This window comes from Bubalus bubalis, chromosome 6 (genome assembly GCF_019923935.1).
Source record: "Bubalus bubalis isolate 160015118507 breed Murrah chromosome 6, NDDB_SH_1, whole genome shotgun sequence".
Lineage (NCBI taxonomy): Eukaryota > Metazoa > Chordata > Mammalia > Artiodactyla > Bovidae > Bubalus > Bubalus bubalis.
The window spans coordinates 103,334,106-103,350,670 of record NC_059162.1 but is presented as its reverse complement, the minus strand read 5'-3'; the positions used below and the strand labels follow the sequence as shown (position 1 = coordinate 103,350,670).

Here is a 16,565-nt window from a genome sequence, read left to right as displayed (position 1 = left end):
CTCTTCTTTCTCTTAGTTCTTAAAATGTAAGACTAGGTTATTGATTTGCGATCTTCCTTCTTTTTTAGAGTATTTGTTTACAGCTATGAATTTCCTTCTAGGTACTGCTTTTACTGCATCCCATCAGTTTTAGCATGTTGTGTTTTTGTTCTCATTTCATTTCAAAGCATTTTTTAATTTCTCATGTGGTTTCTTCTTTGACCCACTGGTTGTTTGAGTGTATTATTTCTATGTATTCAAATATTTCCCAAATTTCCTTCTGTTATTGACTAATTTCATTCCATTGTGGTTGAAGAACATATTTTGCATATTTTCAATCCTTATAAATTTACTGAGATTCTTGTATGTATTTGGTCTACCCTGGAGAATGTTCCACATGCATTTGAGAAGAATATATATTCTGTATTCTGTAAATGTCTGTTAGGTCTAGTTGGTTTATATTGTTGTTCAAGTCATATTTCTTTGCTGATGTTTTGTTTAGTTTTTCTATTCATTATTAAAAGGGGAGTTTTCCACTTCTATTGCCTATTATATACTTTTATTTAAAGGTGAGAAAGTTGGCTGTTTGATTCCATTTACACATACTCCAAAATAGGTAACAATAACTGAGGACAGGGATTAGCAAAGCTTTTCTTGGGGCTAGATAGTCAATTTTGGGCTTTGAGAGCCATGTGGTCTCTGTTGCAACTACTCAACTCATTGTTGCATAAAAGCAGTCACAGACAATAATTGCTGCGCTCAAACACTCTCTTGCCTTCCTTTCTTCTGGGACAAAGAAATGAATAAAGTATTTGCTTTATAAACTGTGACGGCTCTCATAGAAGTGACAAAAAGCATTTTAAAGGGTTTTTTGATAGAGAATTACTGTAAACAAATTAATAAAAGCACATAACAGTCAGAATAAAGAAATAGGTGAGTTCCACAGGGTATTTACTAAATAGGGGCTTAGTGAGTAATTGTGTGAGCAATGAAAATATTAACTTACTTAACGGCCTGAACTTTTGTTCCACTGAGCGCATTTGCATATCTTGCCTTTCTAAAGAAAGGGAGCATATTTTATATATTTATGAGCTCTCTGCTTATTCATCTGTATCATCCCTAACAGTTGTCACAGGGCCATGCATAAAGAAGGATTGGAAAAGTATGCATTCAAATCAGGGATCACAAGCAAATTGCTTGTGGGTTAGACGTGTTTTGTTTGGCCATTACCGTGTTTTTTAAACTGAAGTGGAAGACTGTTAGGCAGGGCCTGAATTCTCCAGTTCACCACAGATCCTACTATTGAATACCACTTGACTGTTATCTCTTCCTACACAGTGAGAGCATTTTTATTTGTGCCCCATTTGTTAAATGAAAGGAAAAATTATTGCAAATTACTCTTATCTCTACTCTACAACTTACTAACCTATACTACTAAAGCCTCTTTTACCTGTAATGTTGCTGTATACTTTATAAAATTGCCTTCTCTTAAAAACGCCTGTTTCCTGGGAACATTCTCACAGTCCAACACAGAATGATATGCATAAGATTACACAGAATGTAATAAATAAATGAATTTATAGGAAAAGAACATAAGAAAATTCACCAAAATGTGAAGCTATTAATTATCTGGATTGTGAGGTTATGAATTATTTTTCATGTTTATATTTTGTATTGTATTATATATTGTATTCAGTAATTTCAAGTTTTCTGCACTGAGCATGAATTACATCTGCAATCAAAAAATTCTTTTGCAAAAAAATTAACTTTCAGAAATTCAAGTTGACTTCCCTTCCTGATCTTTAAATTTGGAGTGAGGAAAAACAATTATCTATTGACTGCCAACTTGATCTCAGGCATGGCGCTAGATGCTTTACATTCAATCGTAAAAACCCTATAAGGGTGAACTAAAGGCCCTCATTTTTGAGATAGAGAATGACTATCACAGTTTTATTTTCTGGAAAAATCATGACCTCTCTAGGACACAAGGATATAGATATCTGGAGAAAAGTTAGGGGGAGAGGAGAAGACCTTAAAAATAATTAAAGGGAGTGAAAGCAGAGAAAGAAAATAATGGAGGATAAGGGCATAGGAAATAATAATTTATTCATGGATTCATCAAATATTTAGTTTCAACCATTTCAAGATACTTTGCTGGAGACCATAGGGTATACACAGATGGGTCTGAAACAGATCAAAGATAACATATGACAGTCCATCTACATATTAAACATAACACTCTTCTGCATTAATGGCACAGCATCCTGTATTAATGGAGCATGATAAAATTGAGCTAACAGGCTTGCCAACAACTAAAACAAGTCAGGGAAATAAGAGTCATCTGAAAGATTACAGAGTAACTACAAAGTGAGTTGAGAGGAAGGAGGAATTATTTCTGGGCTTGAGGGATGAAGAAGACAAGGGAAGAGGTGGATGCTTGTATCAGGCAAAGGAGTCTTCTCTCTCTCCAGAATGCCAGCCCTGCACTTAGAAGTGTTTACTCAGGACTTCCCTGGAGGTCCAGTGGTTAAGACTCCATGCTTCCAGTGCAGGGTACAAGGGTTCAAAGCCTGGTTGGGGAACTAAGATCCCATAAACCACACAGCAAAAACAAAAACATTAAACAAGTGAGACAAAAATATAAAAGTACTGAAAAAGTGAAGGAAAAATGTGAGAGAGAAAATGAGATAGAATTTAGTTTGGGTTTAGCAGAAATACCTCTTTGAAGAAATAACATTTCTGAGAAGAGAAAGATGAAAGAGAGTTAGGAAGAGCTGTGACTGTAGAGAAAAATTCCCAACAGAGGCAAAGAAACTGAGGGAGGAAAGGAGTTGGCAAATTGGAACTGAAAGAAAGCCTCTGTAACTGCATCCAGGAAAAGAAGGGTGAGTGTGGTGGGAAATGAAAGTAGAGAGGCAGCCAGGGCTTTGTAGTTTCTGCTACAAATTCTGAATTGTATTCTGTATGCAATAAAGAAACAACAGTGGAGACAGAGATGCCGCCCCTGCGCTCAGGGACCATACAGCTCAGTTAGGGGCACAGGCCACTAAACAAATGATTTAAATCTGTCATAAATGTGAGGATAGGGGACATGACGAGTGCTGTGGAAGCACTGAGGAGGGACACTGGATTCAGTCCAAGAGGTATGTGCGCTCTCCACCGGGACCACTGCAATTGATGAAGCTATGTAGCCTTTAGCATCTACTTTCCAGTCTAGCTTCACATTGACACCTGTCATCTTTCCGTAATGCAAATGAGAGCATGTGAAAACCATCCATGACCCCCCCGAGGATAAATTCCAAACTCCTTGGTCTCATATCACTGTTTGGCCCTAACTTTTATCTTCTTGGTATAAACTTCTACTACTACCTATCACAATGATTTTCAAACTTTTGAAAAATCAACCTATAGTAGGAAATACATTTCACTAGTACAAACACATATCCACATAAAACACTAAAACACAAGTCTGACGAAACAATTCAAGTAGGATTACTCTGATACTTTCTAGGTGTGTTTCCCCTTAAAACGCTGGTTGTGATTTATTCATGACCTGCTAATGGGGCCTGGACAGCAAGGTGACAGATGTGACTGGTCTCTCCACCACTACCTTCTCAACCCACCTCTGAGCAAAGTCTGTTCTCTCACTCTTTACCAAAGCAGTTCTGGATGCAAGAAGTGCCTTTCCTTTCCTTCTCCACTCCTCATTCACCTAGCAACTTCCTTCTGATCTTTCAAGACTTTGCCCAAATATTACTTCTTCAGAGGAGCCTTTGCAGATACCACCCCAGTCTTCATGCTTCCATCCTTAGAGGTCCCAGGGAATAGTCCTCCCGGAGTGACAGCACTTGTCATATAGGGTTATGTTATAACTTACTTTTTTAAACAGGTTAGCCTGCTCTGGACCAGGTTTCTGAACGTCAGCAACCTCACTGTCTTATCTCAGGCCCCAAATAGGGTCCGATATGAAGCAAAGGTCAGGGGATGTTATGCTGAAGTAAATGAAAACTAATATCATACCCTTCCATACCGTCGCGATCCTGGCTGTGCACCGACAAACTAGCTTTCTATCTGTTCTTCAAACACAGCAAGGTCATCCCTCCCTCGGAGCCTCACTGCGCCACTGTTCCCCGAGCGTTTCTCCGGCGGGCCGTTCCTACTCAATCATATTCAGGTCCATAGTCTACCCTCAGAGAGGCTGTCTGCCCAACCTCCCATCACACTTCCTTTGTCTTTAAGGCATTTTGTTGTTGTTATGGCCGACTCTTTTACGACCACATGGACTGTAGCTCGCCAGGCTCCTCTCTCCGTAGAATTTCCTAGGCAAGAATACTGGACTACTCTTTGGAATTATTTTGTTTGATCTGTTGGTTTATTTATCTAGCTTTCTCATGACAATATTACTTTTTTGGGAGACGTGGTCTCTCGACTTTCTCCCCAGACTTCAGCACCTAGAACAGTGCAAGGCGCACAGCAGGCGCTCCACAAAACATCTGGTGACGAACGAGCGAGTGGAAGAGGAAGCAAACGCAGACACTGAAGTCTTAGGGACCTGTCTTGAAGCCTCCTAGACTCTAGAACCTAGAGGGTTCCCTGAGAGGGAGAGGATTGAGGCGCCCAGGGGCCATGTTTCAGGGCCTACCAGTAATAAGTGACTGTGCAGGCCCCGCACACCCGCTCGGCCGGGGCTTCGCACACCTCACAGCAGAGCCGGCGCCCCTTGGGCACTGCCAGAGGGTAGATCACGTTCATGCCGCGGCAGACGGTGTTGTCAGTCTCTAGGACGGTTGCCCGGCGAAGACACACTGGACAGCGGCGTCACGTGACCGACACGGCGCAGCCTCATCCCCCGCATTTGGAGGGTAAGGGGAGGGACGTGTGGCTCAACTGACAACTTGGGAATGCGTTTGTAGGTTGTTTTTTTGTTTTAATGAAGGAGGAAAAAAAAAAAAAAAACAAGCTATCCCTCCACCTCTCCCCCTCCCGCACCGCTCTAAACCCAAAGGTTAAACAACCGGGCAATCATATTTTTAGCTGCGGTCCTAGTCTAGCAGGGTCTGTACGGTAGCCGATAAGGATCAAACACGGCCGGCCGGACCGTCACTCAGGCTAGGAAACTAAACAAGGGGGTGTGCCTCTCAGCCGAGAACTCAAGTGTCAGACTCGCAGGGTGCAGGGCGGAACCAGCACGTATTTCCAGATAAGCGGAAACCCTGCGCTGACGTCCAGCGCACCGTAGCCAACCGGCCAGTTACTATTGCGGCTGCGCGCGGGCCAGGTAAGGGGCCAGGGGGCGTGGCGCCGAAGGGCCTAGAGTTTGCGCAGACGCGGAGGCGCTCCGGGACTGATGGCGGCCGTGGACCTGGTTGCCGAGTTTCCCCAGCCCGCCGGTGCTGCGCGCTGGGCAGAGGTTATGGCTCGCTTCGCCGCCCGGTTGGGCGCGCAGGGCCGACGGGTGGTGTTGGTCACTTCCGGCGGCACCAAGGTTCCTCTGGAAGCCCGGCCTGTGCGCTTCTTGGACAACTTCAGCAGTGGGCGGCGCGGTGCTAGCTCGGCCGAAGCTTTCTTGGCCGCGGGCTACGGGGTCCTGTTCCTGTACCGCGCGCGCTCTGCCTTCCCCTTTGCCCACCGCTTCCCGCCCCAGACCTGGCTGTCTGTTCTGCGGCCCTCCAGCCAAGCGCCTTCGGGCTTGCTGAGCCTGGAGGCGGAGGAAAAAGCACTCCCGGGCTTCGCCGCAGCTCTGCGGAGCTACCAGGAAGCTGAGGCTGCCGGCACCTTTCTGGCCATAGAGTTCACCACTTTGGCAGACTATTTGCATTTGCTGCAGGCTGCAGCCCAGGCTCTCAACCCACTAGGTGCGTGCCTTTAGGAGTTCATCGGATGCCAGGAGGCAGAGTCTTTCCCCCTAGACACATAGCCCCTTACTATATACCCAGGGCTCTCACAACGGAGGACCCTGAGTTGAAACGGAGCTGACTCCATACCCTTTTCTGATTTATTACACTCTGTGCTTCTTTTTTCAGGTTCTTCTGCGATGTTTTACCTGGCTGCGGCCGTGTCAGATTTCTATGTTCCTGCCTCTGAAATGCCTGAACACAAGATCCAGTCATCTGGGGGCCCACTGCAGGTGATGGGCGCTTCTCTTCCAGAGATCTGATTCCCTATAACCAATCTTGGGTTAATTTCCTTTTGATCTGGAGATGGCCTTTCTGCATTCCGTATGTGCTAGGCACTAGGGATACAGAGATGAATAAGACACCGCCCTCCCTCAAGAACCTCACAATCTGTTGAGGTTGCTGGACACAGACATAATTACAGTACAGAGTGATAAATGCTCTAGTAGAGGTACGTACAAAGTGAAGTCAGAGCATGGGGTGAGTGAATCTTGGGGAAGGTCAAGGCTTTCTGGAGGAAATGGCTTGAACTGGGTTTTAAAAGATGAGCAGAAGGTGTACCAAACCAAGGGAAGATCATTCCAGATAGAGTACACAATTGGAGCTTAAAGACGGGCATTGTGTTGTGAACTGACATTGTCTGGTAAAGCTGGAGAGTGGTGAGGGTGGAGGGCAGACTGAAGGGACAGCTTCCTTCATAGAAAATTTTGTGTTCCTTGAGGAGCTTGAACTTAATTCTGTGGAGCCAAGAGAAACCTAAGAGAATGAGATAAAGTTTTTGTGAAGAACATTCTGGCATCATTGTGAAAGGTGAATTAGCGTGGTGGGGGCAGATTAGATGGTTATTGTTGCAGTTTAAGGAGAAGGTATGGGGAGGGTAGTGGTGTGGTGAAGATGCTGAAATCATCTGGCTTCTTGGAACCTGAGGGAACTCTAGTCTTTTATTGGGTAATACAAGTAGGATTTAAATAGGAGAAACTACCTGTGGAGCATTTGCTGATTCTGTGGGACAGTTCATTTTTTCATTTCTTCAGTAAATGTTTATTGAGTACCTACTATATGCCAGGCACTATTGTAGGAGATAAGGCAGTGAAAAGAAACATATTGTGCCCTGGCTTTGCTTATACTCTGCAGAGGAAACAGTCAGATGCATACTATATTGCTGCTAAGTCGCTTCAGTCATGTCCGACTCTGTGCAACCCCATAGACGGCAGCCCACCAGGCTCCCCCGTCCCTGGGATTCTCCAGGCAAGAACACTGGAGTGGGTTGCCATTTCCTTCTCCGATGCAGGAGAGTGAAAAGTCAAAGTGAAGTCGCTCAGTCGTGTCTGACTCTTAGCGACCCCATGGACTGCAGCCCACCAGGCTCCTCTGTCCATGGGATTTTCCAGGCAAGAGTACTGGAGTGGGGTGCCATTGCCTTCTCTGGCATAGTATATTAGGTAGTGATAAATTCTAAGGAGAAAAGTAAAATGGGGAATGGGTATGTGATCCCTGTCACTCTTGCTAACTCTTTGAGGGAAAATTCTGATTATTAGCTTAGTGATTTCACACTTTTTAAATTCTGGGAACCTTACTTTAGTAAGATAGAATTAGTTCTGTCTTGTACTTGAAAGTACACAAAACAACTCAGCATTCCCCTTAGAAGGGATTGAGAATGATATTATGGTGTTGATGAATAAAAATAAAATCAATTCTGTTTCCTCAGTGCTAAGATGTTACAAATGACAGTTTTTTAATAGAATCAAATAGCCAGTCCACCAGTGGAAGAAATATTTTAGGCTGAGAGATTTAAAAACTCAACCTTGAGCTTCTGCCAGAGTAACATTTGTATAAACAGATTATTTGTATTTGTTTATTTGAGGGTTTGGTTTAAAAAATATAAGGGAATGTTTGAGAAAATGTAATGCTATTTTTTCAGAGTTTTATTTATGGTAATGAGGGTTGCAAGGCAGGGCTAATTCATAAGATGTGCTTTGCCCCAGAATATGCATGAAGCTTTGAAATCAGGCATCCTTATGAACCCTACAAAGGGAGGACTTTTAAGTAAGCATTTAATACGCTTTAAAAAGTTTGGCAGTGAGAAATCCTACTTAAATTGACATGGCCAAACATCTGAGCCCCTGCTTCCTTAATTTCCTTTGAGATTGACCTGGCTGGTAGGTAGTAACCTTGTTTGCTTATTAAGATTCTCTTTTTCCAATACAGATAACAATGAAGATGGTGCCAAAAATGCTTTCTCCTTTGGTTAAAGACTGGGCTCCCAAAGCATTTATAATTTCCTTTAAGTTGGAGACTGATCCCTCCATCATAATTGATCGTGCACGGAATGCTTTAGAAGTTTATCGACATCAAGTGGTGGTGGCTAATATCCTTGATTCACGACGATCTTCTGTGGTTATTATAACCAAAGACTCAGAAACCAAGTTACTGTTATCAGAGGAAGAAGTAGAAAAAGGCATAGAGATAGAAGAGAAGATAGTGGATGATCTTCAGTCTCGACATACTGCTTTTATACATGACAAAAACTGAGGTAAAAAGCCTTTATTTATAGGATCAAAAATTGTTCAGTGGACCAGGGCTCTTATAGGTGGTGAGAAGTAGAATAAATCCTTTGCTTTCATAAAGACAGAAAATGAAGGGGAAAAGCAGTGAGTGGTGGGCAGACTAATGTTGCTCGGTGTCTGTCTTTTAAAGGCCTTTCAGTACTCTTTAAAAATGAAAGCAAAGGCAAATCTGTTATGACCGAACCACCTGACACACTCACCTGAATGTTGTCTTGATTTTGAGAACGACTCTAGCTGTTTCTCAGCTTAAAAAAAAAAGCTTATTGGGTATCATATTCCTCAAAATACACATGTGGGGCCTGAATATCCACCTTCTTCACATTATAAAAAGGATGGTGGATGCCTGAATGGCCATGCTTATTTTGTTGATACCTACTGTGTGGTAGGCCCTCAGGATTTTGTAGCTTCAAAGGTGAATTGTTGTTCAGTCGCTAAGTCGTGTCCAGCTCTGTGACCCCATGGACTACAGCACGCCAGGCTCCCCTGTTCTTCACTATCTTCCAGAGTTAGCTCAAAAAGATGAATAAACATGTCTAGTCCGGGAAATGGGTATATAAAAATTAGTACAATAAATAAAGTGCCCCAAAGTCAATACAATGATGTTGTTTTTTTTTTTGAAATTTGGTAAAAACGGGTGTAGGAGAGAAGGATACCTCCCCAAAGATTAGCTGTAGATGGATGATAATCCCCCAACATTTACTTCTTGCTGCTTGTCCTAGACTCACTTCATATTTGAGTTAAGAATTTACCTTTCAAATATTTTATAACTGCTATTGTGGGAAAGTTAAGCTGGAGGCCAGGCAGGACCCAGTTGGTGACCACTGCCCTGAAGGAGGTAAAGAGTATGGGTTTTGGAGTTGTCTTAACCAGATTTCACCCTTCTAGCTGTGCCACCTATTCACTTTGTAAACTTAGATACCTGACTAAATCTCAAGTTTCCTCATCTATAAAATGGTGATAATTTCTCTGCAAAGTAACACCATTTGTTGTGGGGATTAAATAAATGGTGAAGGTAAAGCATGAGTCTGGCACTTGACACATAATTTGCACAATAAATGGCAGTGTTACTGCTGGTGCCTTGCTTGATTCCTGAATCCTTGAGAAGTTTTCAAAGCTCTCACTGTCCTGGGCTTTGGGTTGGGAGTGCAAAATAAGTAGACCAGAGAAGTACCCTCAGTGATCCATAGGATGGTCCAGAATGCAGTGTGAAAAACTGTCATTAAGAACTAGGTATAAAAAAGTACTTGACATAAATGAGTTAAAATGCAGTTCATGGAGTGTGTTGGGAAGAGCAGTCCAGTGTATCTGTCTGATAATAGAAGTATAATAAACTTTGAGATTTGCACATAAATGCCAAGATATACCTAAATATGTCATCAAATCAGGAAATGTGACTTCATTAAATCAGGAAACAGGAAAAGTAACTGCAGCAATCAGGACTTCTCTGGAAGCAGCAATCCCATTGAACAAAAATTTTAAATTAATTTCTGATCCAAATAACAAAATCTAAAAAGCAACATACTGTAGCCAGTGGCTGCAGTACTAAAGGAGCATGAAGTAAAAGATTGACTTCTTCCCTTCTCTACATCTGTAGGTTCATGTAGATAATGGCTGTCATTATCTTTGAATGTATAATGAGTATAAAGGGAGCTAGAACTAATTGTAATGTTTGTTTTTACTAATATCATAATTATTACTCCCCTTGGGAACCATTTTCTATTGTGTTTTGTTAATGCTTAAAAACAATCTCCATTACCCTAAATGGAATTTAGAATGTTTTCCAATTCAGTTTCATTTGCATTCAGAGCATGTAAAAATTCCAAGAGGTGGTTTTTTTAGTCAGCAAATGGAAGTGTGTGAAGAAAGCAAGAAAACTAAGAAATGAGGGAGTTCCCTGGTGGTTCAGTGGTTACGATTTGGTGTTTTCACTGCCGTGGCCCAAGTTCGGGCACAGCCCCAAACAAAAAAAACAGAATAAAAAGGAACATAAGTCAATTAGAGCAAATAAGAACGATCCTGAGTCTAAATTGGAGGACTAAACGATGTATCCCTAAGGAGAAAAGGACGCTTGAACTGTTAGGAGTGGGTTGGGGGAGATGGTGGTGAGCATTTTAGATCAGAGGGATAAAAAAAACACTTGCAAGGGCTCTGGTACCAGAGGGAGAGTTTAGGAAGTGTAAGGGATAAGATCTGTCCAGATAATGCATGTAGAACTGGCAAAGCTTTGGAAACGAGCCTTTGAGAAACTAGAATAAGGTTAAGAAATGTTAAGCGTATCTTTGGGATACCAGAAAAGCATGGGCCCCAAAACACGAGTAAAATCGGGTTTAGGTAAACTAGAATCTTGCGATAAGAGCATTTAAATGAAGAGCATATAAACTGGTCCTTTATTAAATGTGTCTTTTAGATATTTTTATTTTGCCTTACATAGGTGGAGAATACGGTTCGCGAAAACCGAATTTTCAGTGCTTAGGACTTACAAAGTTGTAGTCAAGTTCGGCTTCGTCATTTTTACAATAATAAGCGGGTTCCAAAAGTGTTGTGATTTGTCTTAGGTGCCCCACCCAGGTAATGAGTGACAAGTCCTGACCTAAAATTCTGAACCCCTGACCTAGCTCCCCTCCACCCCCCGTCTTTTAAGAATGAAATTACTTCTAGAAAATTTAATCCAAGTTTGTTAGACTGGGGCTCTAGATAAAGTTTGGCAGGAAGCTGAGAACTATTAATGCCCTGTGACAGAACTTGAAGTTGCAAATAGGCGCCACGATGTTACCATGGTTACTGCAGAGCCGTTGGGAAGAGCCGTGCCTTCGTTACCGTGGGCCTAACCCAGAGGCCAGTGGTCTGCGCCATATCAATGGTCTCCGGCAGGAAGCGCAGCTCCTGAGCCAATGACGCGCGTCGTTTCTATGGTTGCCGCCGGAAGGACGGCTAGGCGTCTCCGCGGCGAGCGCGGTTGCTATGACGCCCGGGACTGAGCAGGCACCTGCAGCTCGCACCCTGGCGGCCCCCGAACCCTCGCCGCGCTTTCCAAGAGACAATTTCCGGCTTGGTTCCTGAGGTTCCCGCCGCAGCCCCAAGGAAGAAAGCAGCTACTCGCTCTTTTTCAGCATTCCAGGCCTTTCCTGGCAGGGCCCAAAACGACAGAAGAGCCTCACCTGGCTTGGCCTTTCTAGCCGCGGGCTGGAGGGATTCGGCCTGAGAATAGATTGGTCGGTTTCCCGGGACCCACCCGTCACAGGCCCTTAGAATTAGGCTGCTGCTTTTCTTTAAAGAGAGTTTAGAGCACTCAAGCTGTTTAAGTGGGCGTTCCTTTGCTCACTTTCCAGGCGAAGACTCAGCCCTACTCAGAGACTGCGCGTGAAGGTAGGGGCCATGACAAAGTCCACCGAGCTACGGCATCCTCTGAGTGTCGGCCTGTGAACAAAGAACTGCTGTTTCCTCCTTTTTGCCGTTTGTTCGCCATGCAGAACTTTAATTCCTGATGAAGCTCTGGAGGCCCTTTGTATCCTCAACATCAGACGTCATCAAGTCAGTTACCTTCTGCCTTTCGAGCTACAACCTCATCCACTTCTCTCATTACCCTGAGCGCCAGTTTTCTCATCCTGATCATTGTACCGCCATTCTCACCCTTTCTTGTCCACACTGCACATTCCTGAATGTTCATTCGTCTCCATCACCTCTGTTATCTCTACACCCCCTCCTTTTTTCCTGCTACAATGCTTTGGGTAACTAAGCATTTCACATTCTCCAGCCCTGGAATCATTTGGAAGATTTTCTTTGTGTCTCTGTACTACGGCAATCTTTCTGTCTTGAGTAAACTCGAGACGAAAACAGAAAAGCGTACATTGGTAAATACAAACAGTAAATGTCTACAAGTCTGGTGTGTTTTGAAAATGGAGAAGAAAAATATCCAAATGTACTTTTGGACTTATCTCAGTCTTATTTAGAGAAAGAAGATGTTTCTTGTTAAGTGTATACTGTTTTAGGCATTCATTTTAGTGACGCATTCACTATGTGAAAAGATCATTCAGAATGATCATCTAACAACTTCAAGTCCGTATGAACTCAACACCATGACAGGATAGAATTTTCAGGAAAGGAGATGCTTGAAACAATTCTTGTGCCTGCTCTTCATGATGGTGCTTAATCAGAAAACAATCCTTGTGATATAAGAAACAAAAACAGGAGGAATGATTGAAAATAAATATTTTTGGCAAGGGGGCATGCTTAAAAGCCCACAAAAGCTTGGAAGAGAGGCTGTAAAAGTAGAATATGATTTCTTTAGATCCAGGGCAATTGTAATTGAGCTTGGAAAACTTTAATTTGTCTTAAAGTATGTGTTTCTTATTGAGTTTTACTATTTTATATATATAAAGTTATTTTGAAGATATGCAAAGTGTACATTTTAAATGGGTATTTGTGGGGATAGAGTGCTTTAGATATTTTTATTTCCCAGACAGAGTTCATCAGTTATTTGTGATAGTCATGCTCAAAGCCAAGTCAAGTGTCCACATACTCAGAAATTCAGTTTTCTCTTCTATAATAGATTGGAGAAGAAAAATGAGTTCTGTGGCTTTTTAAAATTTTTCGTATTAATGAGAGCTGAATAAATTTTAACTCTTGGTAGTAAGGGTTGTTAGATGCTATATATTAAGGAGTTTTCCCCTTCCAGTATATATTTATTAAACAAACATCATTATGGCAATGTTAACATAAAATTCAAAAAAACTTTCCTCTTACCCCTAGCCTAGTGCTACTAAACCTTGGATGGGGCAGCAGGGGGAGGATTTTGCTGCCTAAGAAACATGGCAATGGATGGAGACATTTTTAGTTGTCACAACTGGTGATATGTAACTGGCATCTAGTTAGTAGAAGCCAGAGATTCTGCTCTCCATTCTTGTGTCCACAGAACAAGAAAGGATTTCTGTCTTCTGTCCACAAGAAAGAGTTAGCCAGCCCTGAATGGCTGGCTGAGTCTGACAGCAGTGCTAAGGTTGACGTATTGATAGTTCATTGTTCTGTTCTGTGTCAATCCTTGCTCATGTGCATATGTTTTTTACATAGTTACAGTGGACATTTGCTTCTTTATTTCACTTAATTTTGTATTTTAAGTGTTTAAACATTGCTATATTGTTCTTAACTTTTTAAAAAGTGTTTTTCTCCTTATTTTATTTGCAAATTGAAAAGAAAAAAACCTGTATAATGGATACTGTATTTAAGACATATTTGTATGTTTTAAATGATATTTGTGTAGGAGGAAGAAAGAAGGGCTATAGGATGAATAACCTAAGTGGATTTCTCAGTTTTCATGGCCATACTCTTTACTGTGTTCCCTTATGTCACTCAAAGACTCATCCTTTGTCACTCAGGCTCATCCTTTGTTCAGCGCCAGGAGATATGCGGTAGCGCGAGGTATGGTTCTGGACCCTGCCCTGTAGTTGGAGGCACCTACTGCAGCTCTGAGAACAAGTCGAAATGACTGCACGCACTCTTTTGTCCTCTTCCCATTTAAAATTCTTGGCCTCTGTCTCAGTTTGCTCTTACCACCTCATTCTTTACACCTAGAAGTTTTTAGAAGCTCCCAAAACGCCACAGGATGTGCTTCTTTCCAGACCGTGACTTTTTAAGATACTGAATGAGCATGTGTTCAGTATCTCCTTTTAAAGAATAGCATGCTTATATACTTTGTTATGCAGGCAAGTTTAGGCACGGTTTAGATGTCAGAGCATTTAGAATTCAAAGAATGAATGTATATTACCTCAAGATCTGCTTTTTTATAAGTTTCAAATTACTCAACCATTGGGGCTCAGTAAATCCATCGGGAACTTGTTAGTTCTGGGATGTCAGAGCAGAACAGGCAAAAGGACCCAGGATTCCAGACAGAGGGACCCAAATATTCAGAGTCATGGAATAAGCAGCATGATGGGGATCAGTCCATACACTGGCATGAAGGGCTGTCAAGGTGTGGCAGAAGATAAGAGAGAGACATGCAGGGCTCATGTTGTGAAGACCCCCGAGCCAAGCTGAGGATTCAAGACTCTTCCTGAAAGCAATGGGAATGTTAAGCAGCAAGTGATTTGCATTTACAAGGGTCAGTCTGAGAGCTTTATAGAGTACAGACTAGATGGGGGCCAGCCGGGCAGCAAGAAAATCAGTTAAGGACACTGTTACACTAAGTTGGGCAAATGATGAGGTGAGGCTAAACTAAGAGAAGATTGATTAGAAAATGATTGATGAGATGGAATCCACAAATGCAGGGACTGGTTGTGGGATGAATAAGGATAGGCCAAAGATGACTCCCAGATTTCTGACTTGGGAAACTATATTGATAGTGATTTTATTAACTGGGATACATACAGATGGAAGACCAAGTGTTAAGAAAGATGAGTAGATTTTTCAAACTGAGTTGTACACTAGAGAGTTGGATATGCATTTGGTCTTAACTAGTAGATTCATTTTGTATTGCCGCTTTGCCTACATCCTCTGCCCTGGAACTTGTACTTTTCTGCCAATCCTTGCTTAAAGGATAGGCTTGGTGGCTGTATTTTTATCCCTACTTCCCACCTGTCCTAGCCACAGCTGACTGAACAAGGAATATTGTGTAACTAACTTAAGCGAGAGGGGAGCAGTTCATGGGGTGAGCAAAAAATAATTGTCTCTCTTTCATAAATTTGAACTAAAAGGGATAGATAAAAGAAATGACTTAATCTGAAAAATTACATAGGTTTAGGACTCAGATAACTGTTTTTAGCTTTGCTGTTGAGAACACAGAGAAAGTCCATCCATGTGGAAAAGCAAGTAAATGGGAGCAGGTTCATAGGGAAACACAGGCGAAAGACCTTATGGGTCAGGATAGACTAGCAATGACTATCTAGTTCCATGTCCATTTTCCATGTAACTAGGTTAATGGCAACCCACTCCAGTATTCTTGCCTGGAGAATCCCATGGACAGAGGAGCCTGGAAGGCTACAGTCCAGGGGGTCGCAAGAGTCGGACACGACTTAGCGACTAAACCACCAACCAAACCAGGTTTCAGTTCAGTTCAGTTGCTCAGTCGTGTCTGACTCTTTGCCACCCCATAGACTGCAGCATGCCAGGCTTTCCTGTCCATCACCAGCTCCCAGAGCTTGCTCAAACTCACGTTCATTGAGTCGGTGATGCCATCCAACCATCTCATCCTTGGTCGTTCCCTTCTGCTGCCTTTAATCTTTCCCAGCCTTAGAGTCTTTTCCAATGAGTCAGTTCTTCACATCAGGTAGCCAAAGCATTGGAGCTTCAGCTTCAGCATCAGTCCTTCCAATGAATATTCAGGACTGATTTCCTTTAGGATTGACTGGTTTGATCTCCTTGTTTGTAGCATATGCCCTTGTATCTTATTCTTCCAACAACCCTCCTGAGTAGTTAGGATTGGTTAGCTGTAAAGGCCAGAAAACTCACAATAATAATGGCTTGAAAAATAAATGTCAAGAAGCAAGCACCCCAGAACTGATAGGGCAGCATTTTGAAATTGCCAAAGGTTCAGATTTCTTCTCTCATAATAGTATATCATCCGTGGCCTGTGGCTTCCACATCATGGTGTCCAGGATGGATGCTCAAGCTTCAAACTATCTTTGTCTGCACTCCAGCCAGTAGAAAGGAAGAGGATGAGGCCTTCCTTTTCCTTTAAGGACATTTCCTAAACTAGGTGGCACACAATTCCATTTACATCCTATTGGTCAGAACTTAGTCACATGGGTGTACCTAGCAGAAGGCAGGCATCCTTGTGACCAGTCCAAAAAAAAAATCTTATTTCTGCAGGAAAAAAGAATACACAATCATCAATCAATTAAAAATAAATAGATATTTTAAATATATGTATATATATAGAAGGAAAACTGGCAATTTCTGCTACATTTACTTATTTATATTTGTTCTAACTTCAGTTTTTTGTTTCTTGCCAATTTTTCTAGATAGACCTGGAGCTTAGCAGAGATGGATTATTGTTTAATTTTCCTAATAACCCAATGAGATTGGTATTACTATTATATCCATTCTCTTTGGGGGCAATCAAAGTTTAAAGAAGTTAGATGACTTGTGTTAGTCACACAATTAGAAAGTGATGGAGCCAGGATTTGAACCAAGT

General features: G+C 42.2%; 3 protein-coding genes across 12 annotated transcripts in view; 2 read left to right on the top strand and 1 right to left on the bottom strand.

Moving 5' to 3' along the window:
* The window catches only part of ZMYND12 (zinc finger MYND-type containing 12), a 34,368-nt gene extending 29,279 nt beyond the window's left edge, over positions 1-5,089 (bottom strand). For 2 of the 3 annotated variants that reach the window (XM_025288955.3, XM_025288957.3), the window contains exon 1: positions 4,622-5,089. In XM_025288955.3, the coding sequence (XP_025144740.1) occupies positions 4,622-4,731 (110 nt within the window). In that variant the 5' untranslated portion in view covers positions 4,732-5,089. The remainder of the gene's footprint in view (positions 1-4,621) is intronic. The other variant, XM_025288956.3, reaches the window with a different exon arrangement.
* A 37-nt stretch (positions 5,090-5,126) lies between these two features.
* PPCS (phosphopantothenoylcysteine synthetase) lies at positions 5,127-9,032 on the top strand. 3 transcript variants are annotated; one of them, XM_025288961.3, is made up of 3 exons: positions 5,127-5,257; positions 6,003-6,106; positions 8,082-9,032. In XM_025288961.3, exons 2-3 carry the CDS (start codon positions 6,014-6,016, stop codon positions 8,403-8,405), a joined length of 417 nt encoding a protein of 138 aa, XP_025144746.1. In that variant the 5' UTR covers positions 5,127-5,257; positions 6,003-6,013; the 3' UTR covers positions 8,406-9,032. The 3 variants fall into 3 exon arrangements, with proteins under 3 accessions (XP_025144746.1, XP_006051015.1, XP_025144747.1); XM_006050953.4 differs by lacking the exon at positions 5,127-5,257 and adding an exon at positions 5,282-5,834; XM_025288962.3 differs by lacking the exons at positions 5,127-5,257; positions 6,003-6,106 and adding an exon at positions 6,133-6,324.
* A 138-nt stretch (positions 9,033-9,170) lies between these two features.
* The window catches only part of CCDC30 (coiled-coil domain containing 30), a 141,533-nt gene continuing 134,138 nt past the window's right edge, over positions 9,171-16,565 (top strand). For 5 of the 6 annotated variants that reach the window (XM_044945159.2, XM_044945155.2, XM_044945158.2 and 2 more), the window contains exon 1: positions 9,171-11,971. The gene's annotated coding sequence lies outside the window, so the exon portion shown is untranslated. The remainder of the gene's footprint in view (positions 11,972-16,565) is intronic. The other variant, XM_044945156.2, reaches the window with a different exon arrangement.

What these genes read in the sequence shown, in the direction of transcription:
- PPCS (XM_006050953.4), top strand. Translation starts at nt 5,327, where the DNA reads ATGGCGGCCGTGGACCTGGTTGCCGAGTTTCCCCAGCCCGCCGGTGCT. An exon ending in CCAGGCTCTCAACCCACTAG is followed by an intron (nt 5,835 to 6,002) that starts GTGCGTGCCTTT and finishes TTCTTTTTTCAG; the next exon opens with GTTCTTCTGCGATGTTTTAC. An exon ending in CATCTGGGGGCCCACTGCAG is followed by an intron (nt 6,107 to 8,081) that starts GTGATGGGCGCT and finishes TTTCCAATACAG; the next exon opens with ATAACAATGAAGATGGTGCC.